This window comes from Dufourea novaeangliae, unplaced genomic scaffold (assembly GCF_001272555.1).
Source record: "Dufourea novaeangliae isolate 0120121106 unplaced genomic scaffold, ASM127255v1 scaffold260, whole genome shotgun sequence".
Classification (NCBI taxonomy): Eukaryota; Metazoa; Arthropoda; class Insecta; order Hymenoptera; family Halictidae; genus Dufourea; species Dufourea novaeangliae.
The window spans coordinates 71950-87977 of NW_015374130.1; the positions used below are offsets into that span (position 1 = coordinate 71950).

Sequence of the window (16028 nt, forward strand, 5' to 3'; positions counted from 1 at the left end):
TAATTTTGCATAAAAATCCGTAGTCTGCCAATAATAAGTAGTAATAGTAATAGGTATACATATAATGCATATGTATTTGCTGATTATACACGACGTTCTATGTATGAAAAATGCGATTTCAATAAGACAAATTTTTGTACTTAAGTAATTTGTAATAAATAACAAATAGATATAAGATTTTCATTGTCAATAACAACTACATGTTTCATTTAAACGAAATTCATCTCAATAATTACTCGAATAACTTATTTATTTTGAAGATTATGTTGTACTGAAAATAAAACATATAACCTTAAATGAAGGAACGATAAATAATAAATAACAAGTAATAAACAATAATTAATAAATAGTAGCTGAAGCTACTTTTCTAAATAACAAATAACTTTATTATTTTTAATAATTTACTCATATCTGTTAGGATAAAAAATAATTATTTCTCCTTTTCATAAAAATTTCCAAATGAGAAATCATTTATCATTGAAATAATTATTTATGTGAAGATTAATTTAATTAAAAAACATCTGTGTAACTGATACAACGAATCAACAAATAACCGAATAACTATTCTGCTGCCTAAAATGAAATATTGTGAATCTACGTACAAATTGGTTTGCCGGTGTGAATAAATTAGATATCAATTTCATAAATGCACCGTCACTAGAGGCCTAGTAAATAAATTCCAACTTTTCCAGTGATAATATAGATAACGGAAGTACGCGAAGACGATAACATTCCGATCGATAAATAAAAACCATCAAGAGTATAACAGGCTCGGTTGAAAATGATTTGAAATACAAAATAAAAAATAGAAAATATTTTCCAATTTTCAAACGAAAATTATAAAAGAATACAATAAAGAATTAAAAATAACATACAATGGGGAAGAATTTCCCTACTGAATTAGTATTTTACAAAATTTCAATTATCCTTACGTTATGAAAGGCATGAAATTCTATTTAGCAAAATATTAATGACCTTTGTAACATGGAAAAGAAACATGCTGTGATATTCCGTTGCACTGCATTTTATTTATAACCATACAACATGGTTAGTACTTTTATTTTATTACTTAATAAATAAAGTTGTATGAAAATTATCTTTGAGACCGGCTCTCAATTTTCAAGAGAGATATTAGCTGAATTTCATCAAAATCCATCGTCTATTTTAATTCATTTTAAACACTTTCCAGTGGTTTCACTGGTAAAATAAGTAGCGATTCGTAAAAAGTATAAACCTAGTTCTAACCAGATATGCAAATGGTAACTAGTAGTGATAATTTCCAGTCACAAAACTGTAAAGACTTAAAATATTCCATTGTTTTTTCCAAGCTTATTGTAATTTATAAACAAGTTAATATCCACAGTCCAGAAATAAGTAAATAATCTGAAGATTTTCATTCAAGCTTTCATCAGAATCGGTGAACGGGACCTGAGCACAATGTGTGCTAAGTATATGTATGTACTTGGCGAGTCTGCTTGGAGAGGTGATGCAAGAATCGGTAGGTCTGTCCGTAGATACACGTGCCCGTGCAATAAAATGAAAAGGTTGGAGCATCTATAACGTGTGACCGTATATGTTTTCTCTAAAGTACTCGACAAACGTTCGTGTCGCAAAAATATCACGGTAATCAGTTTTCGAAACCTACTACGCCCTGTAGAGAACACTTTGGGGATAATTTTGACCCTTCCTGGTATTGTTGGTAATTATTTAGCAACACGTAATTGGGATGTAGTTCTGAAAAGCAAAATTGTCCCAAATATGTACTTCCAAATGAACATATGTAATCGGTTTTTTAGCGCAATTGTAAATACTGAGATAACACTAAAATAACAGATATGTATATCTTTATATACTAAACACACAAAGTGACGTAGCACGTAGAACGACCTACTCACCCTGCAGCTGAAATCGTGACATAGGGCGGTACTGCAATAAATTTTCTAAAACTGATCCAAACTAATTATTGTATGTGGACCCATCCACCAACTGCGATTCAAAACACGCTTTATTCGTTATCATCATAACGTTAACACTTTGCCGGCCGCTGTCACGCTGGCGTGACTTTTGCTCGCCAACGGTTATCGGCCGCTGTCACGTACGCGTGACTTATGTTCGCCAACAATGATGCTTCATATCGACGTTTGTATAGGTAGACATATTATGGAAAAGCAACATTTGACGATCAGGGAACATTGGTTTCAACTGTTTTCCCCTCCCTATTCACCCGACTATCTTTTATTGAAATCTTTTTTCGCGGATAATATTCCAACTACTTATGTTGCGAAAAGTTGCGTAAATATCACCGTTGGCGAGCAGTAGTACTTGCGTGAATCTCGCCGGCGGTACCGTAACGGCGCTTCGATAAATGCGCGGCCGGCAAAGTGTTAACATGTCTCTTGTCACAGTGAATAATTTTCCCATGATTATAGCATTACATTCAATTAATATTCAATTATGCCAAAAACCTTTTTACATATATGTTCATTTCGAAGTACACGGGCCTCGCGATTACTGACTCTTTGTTGATATGTAATTATTGTCTAGGCGTCATCCCCACCACTGGGGGGCGGGAGGCCGTGAAACTAGACAACTACATACTTTGTTGCCGCGGCGCGCCGAGGTGGCTCTCCCGTTCACAAGCCGACGACTCAACATTGGGAGCCCACAAAAAGGTTACATTCCCGGGTGTCGGTGAGAGAATACTAATGCAACGATAAAACTTTTTTATTTTTAGTTCTTTATTAATGAAATTTTTATGAACATATTGGTGAGATTTTTCTTATTAAAATGATACCAAACACGACACAATTTGAATCATATTTACATATGATTTGTCGAAAGCGATACTGAACGAATATGAAATATTAACACTTTCTACATGAGTGAATATGATCCAAATTATGTCGTGTTTGGTATCATTTTAATTAGAAAAATCTGACCAATATACTAGTAAAAGATTCATTAACAACGAATCAAAAATAAAAAAGTTTCATCGTTGCATTAGCGTTGTCTCACCGATATCCGGGAATGTAACCTTTTTTGGCTCGTGAATGGGAAGCCGTCTCGGAGCACCGTGCAACAATGTATGCGCTCGATGGACTCGACGGACGGAGCGGGGGAATGTACGACGATTATATTAGTCGAAGCGTTCAATCGTCAGCGCCTGCCCAGAGAGCTGCCGACGAATTAAATGTAGCTGGATCACCTCCATTCAAACGTCTTATTATTATTGGCCGAAACGGTACACACACAATTGGACTGTGTGATCAGCTATAATATAACCATTGGTCGGCGAGAGCGTCGCAGGCGGGCCATGTAGCCGAGTCGAGTGGGAAACTAAACTCTCTCTCTCTCTCTCTCTCTCTGTTTTTCACTGGCTTGTCCTTTTCTATGTTCGGAATACTCTACAAAGGCGAGTTGTCGAGGCTCGAGCTTCGGGAAAAAAACGTATTCACGAAGGTGAGAAACGTTTCGCGTACTCCATGATTATCGTCCCCTCGCGGACCCGAGTTAGAGACCATAATCGCAAGACCCCTGTATTTGGGACGATTTTAGCTAGTTTCACTAAAACCGGATGTGTTGAGTCTTTTCGGAACTGCAGCAAAAAAAATCGACACATTGTTTAATAATACGAAATTGGGGTGAATGAGGGTGGGAAAGGGAGCTAAATGAAATTTAACGAAAAATATTAAATATTGGAGCAACTTTAATACGGACGTATTACTGTTACAAGCGTTATCATTTGTAAGTTCCTTCAGGAAGGTATAACAGAAAACGAATCTAATAAAACGTTAAAATAACATCGTATGTTTCAATATCATTCAAATAAAACACTAATTTATATTAACAATTTTACAAAGCTCCGAAATAACTCAAGCTATTGGCCATATTAAAATGAACAACGGTTTTACCTAGCTCTGGTGGACAAAGATTTAGAAAGCGTCAGTATGCATATTACGTTTCAAAATACATATAAGTAATAAAGTTTTTCGTTGTAGTCATTACTGTCACTTTTTATTTAAAAATTTCATCTTTATCCTCCCCCGAAAGTTGATTGCAACGTGCACGGGGTTCATCGAACGCGAATCATGACGTAAGCCGCACACGCGTGCGCGCGCGCGATTAGACCACATGGCATGCGGTAATTCTAAAGGACGAAATAGACGCCGGGCTTCGATCTTTCGGAAACATCGGTATGGGTTTCAACGCTTACCAAGCTCCGCGTAACAGAGGGCACCGACCAGAGATAACAGCCCGGAAAATATCCATACAATTAGCGCTTGTCCGACGCTGCCGCTGTTCCTCAAAACACCTTTCGGCGAGACGAAGATTCCGGCGCCCACGATGATCCCGACGATGATCGCAACACCGTCCCATAGTCCGAGCTCCTTTTTCAATTTCACGGTGTTGGAGTCGCCGGATTTGGCGGTCCCTAAGACCTGCTTTTCAGCCGGCGCGACTTTGTCCGGCATCTCGTGTGTGTATGTGTATGGGAGTCCTCTCTCCTATTCCGTTTCTTCGTTTCACTCGGTTAAAACTGTTGCTCGCCCGCGACACTTCCCGATTAACCGACGAAAACGTACTGAACGGTCCCGTTGATCATGCCGCGTTGAGACACACGACCGATACGATATGCACGTGTGAATACGAAAAAAGACAGGAGGGGGGAGGGGAAACGGAAGAGGAAGCGAGAGGCAGCAGCGTAGAGGACGGGGAGACCGCGTGGCGTCCTTTACTCGGTGGATACACGTGCTCGACTGCTGCAATCCCGTCTGCAACAACGACAGAGTCGCCGTCTCGCGGACACCATACTTCTAATTCGTGTTGGCCCGCGCTCCTCGTGTTCGCTCGATGTTTCGCTCGTACGCACTTTGTCCTCCTGTTCATTCAACTCCCGATCAGCTGACCGGAGAGTTTATTTTGACAGAAACGCGGGAAAATTATATACACCGTTTTCAGTTCTTGGCCGCAGGTCCTTTTGCGCGACCAAGCGGATTGTGTCACCTTGAAACTTTCGACGGTTCGAACTCCTTCGTTCTGTGCGTTCCAAGATCGGTAACCTTGAAATTGTCGTGCGAACGGTTTTATTTGCAAATTCAAAGGAATCAGGTATTACTTATTTTGGGAGCTGGAAAGTTGACGTCTCTACGAGAAATGTGGGTCCGCATTCGTCAAAATTTCATCTCTGTTCTATTGTCCATTTTTTTCTCGCGCTACTGCAAGGACAAAGATATTCGTATTTTCATCACTGACTGGAATGCTAATGTCGACGAAGTGAGTTAGGTGATACCACGTGACAAAGAGAATGATTAGAATGCATTTGGAACGAGTGAAATACAGCAATAGTGAAACAACCTATGAAGTTCAAACAGATGTTATACATGTCTCCTCGGTGTGTCAACTACTAATGCAAAATAAACATTTTCCTGTTTCTTAGAATATGTTCACGAAAGTAGTATTAACGATTTTAAATTGTTTTAACTCTAACGAGTAGGAACTATTTGATTGTTTTTCTTCAGAGAAATCGTTTTCCATAAATCTTGTATGTATGCACACCGTCAGTACAGTTCCGTCACAATACATATACAGTGGGCTGGAAACCTATTGTTTGTGGCCAAAATTATTTTAGTGTCATTTCAAGGTTTAAGATTATAGGATAGTAAGTCGTTGAATTCATCTCGACACCAGCTAGAATATTATGAAGTTAAAAATATACAGGGTGACCCACATAACTCTTAACAGCTCAATATCTCGAAAATTATGCCATCAATTTTAAAGTTCTTGGTTTTAAATTGCATGAATCTGAAGGGCCTTTCTACCTACATAAACGTAAAGTGGCCCTCCCTTCCCCTTTAAAGGGGGCGGGGGTACCTTATAATTTTAAATGGAACCCCCTATAAAACGTTACATATTTAGATTCTACAGGAAAAAAAAGTAAATTTTGTCGGAAACACTTTTTTGTGAGATATTTCCATGATGAGATATAACAGTTTGAAGTTTAAACTTGTAGGTACTTACTTGGAGCGCTCCGACATTTCGTTATTGCATTATACACGCTTGAGTCCTTTGCTTATTCGTGAAGAAATAAAATGTTCTTTAAATTAAATGTTCAAAATGTCCACCACGGGCTTGTAAACATTTATTTATTCGAAACATGAAAGTTCTTCTAACATTTGTTAACATTTCGGGAGTCAGTGAAGCGTCACACAAGCGTCACGTATTCTTTGTTTCATATTCTCTTTTGTCGTCGGCGGTTCAAACATAACTTTGTCCTTTACATATCCCCATAAGAAAAAATCTAATGGTGTTAGATCGGGAGATTGAGGAGACCATTGATGACATTTAACAAATGTTAGAACAATTTTGATGTTTCTAGTAAATAAATGTTTACAAGCCCATGGTGGACATTTTGAACATTTAATTTAAAGAACATTTTATTTCTTCACGAATAAGCAAAGGACTCAAGCGCGTATAATTCAATAACGCAATTTCCGAGCGCTTCAAGTAAGTACCTACAAGTTTAAACTTCAAACTGTTATATCTCATCATGGAAATATCTCACAAAAAAATGTTTCAGATAAAATTTACTTGTTTTTTCCTGTAGAATCTAAATATGTAACATTTTATAGGGGGTTCCATTTAAAATTATAAAGGTACCCCCGCCCCCCTTAAAGGGGAAGGGAGGGCCGCTTTACATTTATGTAGTTAGAAAGGCCCTTCAGATTCATGCAATTTAAGACCAAGAACTTTAAAATCGATGACATAGTTTTCGAGATATTGAGCTGTTAAGAGTTATGTGGGCCACCCTGTATATTAACATTTAAAAGATCAATATGACCTCCATTTTTTATATTGAAATTTGTACAAAATTGAGTACTGATCAACATTTGTTGGAAACAGTTTTTTTCCAAATCATCGGAAATGTCTGAAAAATCGTGCAAATGCTAAGTGGTCTAGAAAGTGATATTTTGTGGCCAAAATTAAAAATACCTTTATATCAACTTCTTTTCGAGATAAAAAAGTTGCAGGTAGTTACACTTGAAATTTGTGTATTGCTTCTCATAATTGTCTAAGTCTAAGCTTTCATATGAAACAAGTTCCATGTTTAACACTTCTAAACATTTTTTTAAAACCCTTCTCAAAGTTTAAATTGTTATAAGTATTGCGACATTTGTACATGGATGAAATAATTCTTAAGAACTAATTGAATAATGAAAGTACGCCTATTAATATGTATACATATACAGCGTGGGGCAATAACTATGTCCACTTTGAATATGGCCGTTATTTGTAATAATATGAAAAAATGTTATATACAAATGATACACGGTATAGAGGGTGGCATATTGTAACACAAAAATTTTCTGCGTGGGTGAAGGCATAGAGGAGATTTCAAGGTCATCTCTATTTTTTTTAGTGGAATGTTATGTTTTTTTTATGGCGATGTGATATCCGGTGTTGAGACGACTTCAGCGAGCTGTCATTGAAGGTCATGCAAGGTTACATGTGGTAGTAAAATAAACTTTCTTACATTAGAGGAGATGCTCGAAGTGGTGACCGTTTGCATCGATGCAAAGTTGGAATCTTCGTATCGTTGCATTACGTGCATGTCTTATTGTTTCTGAACTTATTGTAGCACATGCTGTATTATTTCATAGGGGACTTTATTAGAAAATGAACTACTAAACGTTCGCCCAATGATGTGGTTACAGCACGACGGGTGTCCAGCACATTATGCTCGGAGAATAAGAGATACACTGAACAAACTTTACCCAAATAAATGGATAGGACGTGGAGGATTAGTTTCTTGGCCACCTCGTTCTTCAGATTTAACTCCATTAGGTTTTTTTCTCTGGGGAGCATTGAAAAATGCTGTTTATCAAGAAGTACTCCCTACACCAGAAAATATGGTAACGGATAATTGCAGCATGTACTAGAATAAGTTCAGAAACGATAAGACATGCACGTGATGCAGCGATACGAAGATTGCAACTTTGCATTGACGCAAACGGTCACCACTTCGAGCATCTCCTGTAATGTAATAAAGTTTATTTTACTACCGCATTTGACCTTGCATGACCTTCAATGACAGCTCGTTGAAGTTGTCTCAACACCGGCTATCACATCGCGATAAAAAAAACATAGCATTCCACTAAAAAAAATAGAGATGACCTTGAAATCTCTACGCCTTCACCCACGCAGAAAATGTTTGTGTCACAATATGCCCCCCTCTATACCGTGTAAGTTTTGTATTTAACATTTTATAATATTATTACAAGTAACGGCAATATTCAAAGTGGACATAGTTATTGCCCCACCCTGTATACAGGGTGAGGCACTTAAAACCGGCCACCTGAATAACTTGGCTGCTATTGGTGATAGGTAAAAATGCATCAGGCCACAATTATTTGGTATCGAGAGGCTGATCATTCGATGTTACTAGTTCTTTGATAGGTGCAAACATCAAGGAGATATGAAGGTCATCTCTGTGTTTTTAAATGGAACGGTATGTTTTTTTACTTACATTCTGATAGAGTATTTCAAGATGAATAAAATAATTTACTTTGAGGAAATGATCGAACACTTCCTTGCCGTCTTTGGTTGTTGATATTATTACTTCATCTCTGTCTCGTAACCTCTTGTTATGGGTCGTTGAATGGAAATAAACATTCAATCACGCTGTACGCTTTTCATCTGTACATACTATGATTAGTCGTATATGCGAATCTCTGCCGAGCGAAGTGTGTCTCAAGTTTCCGAAATGCGTTATTCAATAGCGGAGAAAGTACGAGATATGGTTTTTGTTTATGGGAAATGTCGCCAAATTGTACGAGATGTAATCCGTTTGTATGTTGAACGGTTTCCCGAACGTGTCACACCTTCACGATCTGCATTTACGAATGTTATTAAAAGTTTTCAAGAACCTGCACGTGTAGATAACAAAATACGAAGAAGATCCAAGGCAGCAACTTGGTGATCGAAATACAGTGGGCATTTTAGCAGCTGTAACATAAAATCCCCATGCTAATACAAGGCAGCTAGCACGTAAAAGTGGCATCAGTCAAAACAAGTATTTTGCGAATATTACATTTAAATAAATTCCACGCTTTTCATGTTTCACTTCACCAAGCATTACATGGGAATGATTTTCAAAACCGTGTAAATTTTTGTGAATGGGGTCTACAGAAATTCCAGAGTGATGAGATGTTTTTGACTAAAGTTTTGTTTACGGACGAAGCCACATTTACAAACTGTGGCCAAGTCAATCGTCATAATATGCATTATTGGTCAATAGAAAATCCACGGTGGCTGCGAGAAATGGATAAACAAAGACCTTGGTCGGTAAACGTTTGGTGCGGAGTTCTCAACGGTGAAATAATTGGTCCTTATTTTATCGATGGCACATTAAACACTTCGAGATATAAACACATTTTAACGAAAATTTTGCGACACCTGCTGAAAAATATTCCGCTTCACATACGGCAAACTATGTGGTTCCAACAAGATGGATGCCCTGCTCATTCTGCATGGATAATTACTCAATTCCTCAACGTGACATTCGGAGATCGTTGGATTGGTTGTGCAGGAAATCATAAATGGCCCGCACGTTCTCCAGATTTAACACCTCTGAACTTCTATTTGTGGGGAAAATTAAAGCAGCAAGTGTATAATAAAATACCAACAACCAAAGAAGATATGAAAGAGGCTATAAGAAGAGCTTGTGCCGCGATAAACCCAACTGAAATTCAACATGCTGTATTACCCGTCAAAATAAATAAATCAACGGCGCTTGATCATTTCCTCAAAGTAAATTATTTTCCATCGCAATTGGCTTAACCCAGATCACGAATGACCTTTCCAATAGGTCACTGTATTCGTCTTGGAATACTCTATCAGAATGTAAGTAAAAAAATGTACCATTCCATTTAAAAAAACAGAAATGACCTTCATATCTCCTTGACGCCTCCACCTATCAAAAAACTAGTAACATAGGATAATCAGCCCCTCGATACCAATAATTTTGGCCTGATGCATGTTTTCCTATCACCAATAGCAGCCAAGTTATTCAGGTGGCCGGTTTTAAGTGCCTCACCTTGCATATTAGGGTGCCAGCTATTTTCTGACTTTTGATTTTTAAAGGAGACCCCCCTAGTTTTGTTCCTTTTGATTTAATATTTCGCTACACCAAATTTCAGCTCATTCGGTTAATATTATCCCGTGGCGACAACACCTGGATATTAAAAGAAGATTACCTTTTCAAATTTTTATTGAAAGATTTATCTTGTGACTTGATAAGAAACAAAAAAAAATACATACAGAATGATTTGATACACAAGCAGAATTTTAAAAATAAAATGTACTAAAGTATTCAAAAATTTCAAGTTTAACTGAAAGTTACATATCGAACGGTGCTTTTAGTACATCTAATGTAGTGTTTTAGTATCTACGACGGTAATCTTGAGCAGTCTGCAATAGAGATGAAACAGTTTAATATAAAGTAATAAACGTATCTAATATGTCATATTAAAGAAAAATAATACCAATTTTATTCCATCAATAAAAATTGTTTTTACTCTTTGTCTTTCGTGATCTATCATTAAATTCTGTTATAAGCTTAATTCCTCGCTCGGTAGTGTCGTTCACAATTTTAAGCTCCTTCATCCTGCTTTGCACCCCTAGGTATTCATTTGAGTCAATCCATTCTGTGAAATTCGTTTTAAAAATGTGTATTGGAATATCGAACTTAGAGAATAATGTTATTGAATATTCTATTAACTTTATTAATATGTCATCGTCGTTGTCTTTTAAAAAATTGTCAACATCCTCTTTCCTTAATATCAATAAAGGTGCCTCTAAAAAGGCTATTAACAAATGAGTAGAAGTAGAAATGTGCTACTTCATAAGTATTCAATAAATACTGCTAATTCATAAGTTTTCTTAGGCGGAACTCCACCTGGAGGAACAAAGTTTCGCAAACCAGGTCCTTTCCATTAGATAAAGTAGGTGGCTAAATCTATTCATAGTTTAAAAATATACATATTTCGTCGTGAATTTAAATTAACTGCCCAGGAAGAGAAATCCCTTTTGGAATTAACTACGTTTTTAGTCAAATGTTATGCCAGCAGTTAGTTTTCTTCTCCAAGAGCTGATAAAGCTCCTCTTAATGATACAAGATTTTTAAGAAAACTTTAAAGTTATAGAAACGTTAATAAAGAAGTAGTTGATGTAGCTATTAACAAATTTATCAACCACCTTTATTACTTAAATGAAAAGTGCGTTGCATTTTCCCTATTCGATAATCGCATAAAACACGAAACTAAGTTAAAGATGGCAGAAAAAATTGTAAAGGAAAGTGAAACACAAAAAGATGGTGAAGATGAAATAAGTAAAAAATTGATATTAAAGAAAGAGGATGTTGATGATTTTTTAAAAGACAACGACGATGACATTTTAATAAAATTAATAGGACAACATTCCATAACATTATTCTCTAGGTTCAATAATCCAATTCACATTTTTAAAATGAATTTCGCAGAGTGGATTGATTCAAATGAATACTTAGGGGTGCAAAGCAGGATGAAGGAGTTCAAAGTTGTGAACGACACGGCCGAGCGAGGAATTCAGCTTTTAACAGAATTTAATGATAAGATCACGAAAGACGAAGACCAAAAACAATGTTTATTGAAAGTATAAAATTTGTATTATTTTTCTTTAATATGACACATTACATACGTGTATTACTTTATATTATACTGTTTCATTTCTATTGCAGACTGTTCCAGATTACCGTCGTAGATACTACAACACTACATCAGATGTACTAAAAGCACCATTCGATATTTAACTTTCAGTTAAACTTGAAATTTTTGAATACTTTAGTATATTTTATTTTTAAAATTTTGCTTGTGTATCAAATCATTCTGTATGTATTATTTTTGGTTTCGTATCAAGACACAAGATAAATCCTTCAATAAAAATTTGAAAAGGTAATTTTTTTTTAATTTCCAGGTATTGTCGCCGCAGGATAATATCAACCGAATGAGATGAAATTTGGTGTAGCGAAATATTAAATCAAAAGGAACAAAACTAGGCGGTTCCACCGAAAATTTGAATTTCTTTTTTTTTTTAGTAAGTTAATAACTGGCACCCTAATACACATATACACACACGCACGCACGCACGCACGCACATTAGGGTACCAATTATTTACTTACTAAACTAATTTTTTTTATACATCAATTGATAACCTTTCAAAGCTTCAAAATCCAAAATATTAGCCATTTTAGATAATTATGAGTGCTGGGAAATTACTCTGAAGACAAAATTCAGAAATTCGAAATGAAAACAATTGTTCTAAAAACTCATTATAGACCATGAAATAACAAGTTTGAATTAACGTATACATATATATATATGTACATATATATATATACACTTATATATATATATGTATACGTTAATTCAAACTTGTTATTTCATGGTCTATAATGAGTTTTTAGAACAATTGTTTTCATTTCGAATTTCTGAATTTTGTCTTCAGAGTAATTTCCCAGCACTCATAATTATCTAAAATGGCTAATATTTTGGATTTTGAAGCTTTGAAAGGTTATCAATTGATGTATAAAAAAAATTTATCAAAACGTGAAGCTTCAAATATTCCGATAAACGGGTGTCCAGCCCACTGGGCAGTGGTGTAACCGTCGTATCACAGAACCCGTTCTATATTTATAAATTCTTATATACTGCCACTGTAAAATATGGCTTCAGAAAGTATGTTACGGAAATATTAAGGAATCTTATATACTATATAGAAAAAATAAGAATAACTTGGAATGTATGTAGAAAGATTTATTTTATTTTCTGCTGAATTTTAAAGACTGATTAACACTGGAACTACCGACGATAAATGTATAATCTGTTTCTATCGGATCACTAAACATGAACAACTTTCGAGAATATACAAATTTATAAATTAACTCATTCTTTTGCTTACATATCACGATGAAAGTTGTAAAAGATCTGAGAAAATGCATTATCGTAACATTTTAAGCATCGTTATAAAACTATACTAACCAGTCATTTTTATTGCTTTGGTAGTCTAGTATTAATGTTGCGACTGTTATACCTGCATAGGTCTTATCTCAATCCACGCTTTCAATAGTCTCGCCGACAGTTGGTATTTATCACATTTTATGACCTCTATTGTAACACTGCGCTGATTCTGTCATAAAAAATCTGTCATATACAAACAATATCATAAGAGCAAGAGGAAAGAGATTTCTCGAACATTTAAAGAAACAATCAGTTTTCATAGAACATTGACAAGCGAGCATACGAAGTGCAAGACATTTCTAAACAAGAGAGTCACCAAATTTTTAGGCGTACGCCTGAGTCAAAATAAATATAAAAATTCTAATGAACATGGGTTCGTAAATTTTTTTTGAAAATATAGCTGACTCATGTTTCAATATTTGTATGTTACCATACCTGTACAAATAATCATAACAGGTGTTCAAAATGGCCTCCAGTGCGAATTATACAGGCCCTGACACGTTGCATCAGTAATCGCCTTACAAGTCTGAAAATATTCAGCATGCTTTCGATCACGTTGCATGTATTCCGAATACATATCCATAAATCTGCAGTCATTCTCTCTTTATCGGTTGCTGTTAGTTGGCACCACAAGTGAAGATCAAAATGATTTAAGCCGGGTGACCAAGGCGACCATGCAATTTACCACATCCTATCTATCTTTGGTTAAACCGTTCGTTATTTCCATGATGGGTCACCGACGACCCATCGACAGTCACGAAACTATTTATACAACAACGAACCGAATGCCATTTTATACATGCCTATACATATGTATATGTGTATCTAAGATTTCGTTATGGATCACAATTGAGCCAGCCATCTGTTTCGACATTTCGTGTGCCAAGAGTTAATATTATGCTTAAGATTATTTCACGCTACTAAACTAAATTTTCCAAAGGTCCATTTTACACGAACAATGTACATTGTTTCCGTCGAGTGGATATTTTTTTTTTACTAAATTTCGAACTGCATTCTCTACCAGTCTTTCTAAAAAATCGCGCGTTCTGTTAACCTGTTTGAAGAAAAACATAAAAACCTACCAATGCATCTTTTAAAATGGCTGTCCAGATAATGTTAAGGCTAGGATCGTATTTGCATTGCGTCCGGCGGATCATCTTGTTATTGCGTTCACATACGTGTGTTTTGCCTATGAAACATTGTCTTATGCTATCAGCGGACAAAACTCGTCGAGCGAATCGACCTCGTCGTGCTGCGGTGAAAAAAAAGTCCAAGAACAACTCATCTCTGTCTTAATGCGACACCTCCCATAATATTACGTCTGTTAAGCCGCGTACTCATCAAGCGAGTGAGCACGAGCGAGCATGAGCTCGCGAGTGTTCGCTCATGTTCAACTGAAATACTCGCCCTACGTCCACAGTGGAACGAATTCATTTCTGTTCGCAATTAATCCGAAGATTGACCGCGAGCATTGTGAAATAATGAATACGAAGAAATTTGTTTGCGCAAGTGCTGCTGTTATTGTGCTGAAATTAAGTGCAAAAAGTAAAAACAAAGAAAGCAAGATAAACGATGGTGGCACACTTCACTGTTTAAAAACAGACAACGATATTGTGGAGGCCATTTATTAAGGGACTTGTAGGAAGAAGAAGGATATGAAATGTTCCGAAATTTATGTAGAATGTTGACCGAAGATTTTGAAAAATTTCTACAACTTGTTGAACCAAAAATAATGGAAAGTGACACAAACTATATAGGAAAGATATTCTACGATTCTTGGCTACACTAAGCCTCTATGAGTTTAAGAAAGTTTTCATTACACCATTCCATTTTTATTTCATACGGAATAGAACGTTCCCGGGCAGAGCAATCGAATGCAACAAATAACCGTCTACACCAGACGAGCATTTGCTCGCTCGTGCTCGCTCAGCGGTACACACCAAACGAGCACTGAGTGAAAATGCTTGCTCGCTCCTGTTCACTCATGTTCGCTCGCCTGGTGAGTACGCGGCTTTACGTGAAGCATGGACGGGCCACGAGCGTACGAAACGTGATGTGGCGCCAGCCAGCAACAATTTTAATGTTGATGAGCTGCTTTAAATATTAAACACTCCTAAATAAATAGTTTACGAACCCAACATGTAATTAAACCTTCTTTGCTACCTTTGAGATATAATAGAAAGAAGTTGGACACACCGTAGAACACGGAGAAGCTATCACTTTTTATATAAAACAGTTGTCAACATTCCAGAAAGCTACTAGCAGAAATACAGAAAGACAGACAACAGGAAACAATAATAAATATAGATTTACATGTGATAGTTACCAAAAGTATGTACGTAATATCTATACTCAATATTAGAAAGTATTTTTTTATGTATATATTATACAAAGTAGACACTGTTTATTTATGTTTTTTTTATATATAGTTGTTTAATGAATATCATATATTTGCAGAACGATCGCCAGAATTCAAGATATCAACTACTAGAAAGAAAGAATCACGTTTTCAAGTGATAGAAAATGAAGGAAGATTCGTAAGGGGTCTAAACTGATCCGAGTCACGTCCTACAGATCGGCTTACCGAGGGTTAAGTGCCGATCTGTACATAAATATCAGTTTGAAAATCGGTACACGACCTAACACAAATACGTGACCGACTAAAGGGAAAATCAGTGTATAACCCGCCAAAGTGGGCTCAAGCAAGCTGATTAATCCTATCTCTCTATATTTCTATCGGCGTTCTTTTTGCAACCGCATCCGACACTGTGGAAGTTCACAAAACAATTTCATTGTTGCCGTCACGTTGCGATATCGCCAACAGTACATGCGGCGGCTAGAACATTTCAGATGAAAAACCGTGCCCCTCGTGTTCGTGTCGATCGAAGCTTTTATTTCGATTCCGGTGATCAAAAATTTTTGACTGCGCACACTCGTGTACTTGCACGGTTCTTAGCAATTATGCAACCATCGGG

The 16028-nt window shown here is 36.3% G+C and overlaps 1 protein-coding gene across 1 annotated transcript in view; it reads right to left on the minus strand.

The window, feature by feature from the left end:
- LOC107191239 (Y+L amino acid transporter 2) overlaps positions 1-4917 on the minus strand; it is a 61132-nt gene extending 56215 nt beyond the window's left edge. The window contains exon 1 of the mRNA XM_015580229.1: positions 4214-4917. Coding sequence (XP_015435715.1) covers positions 4214-4472 — 259 coding nt within the window. The 5' untranslated portion in view covers positions 4473-4917. The remainder of the gene's footprint in view (positions 1-4213) is intronic.
- Positions 4918-16028: the final 11111 nt, after the last annotated feature.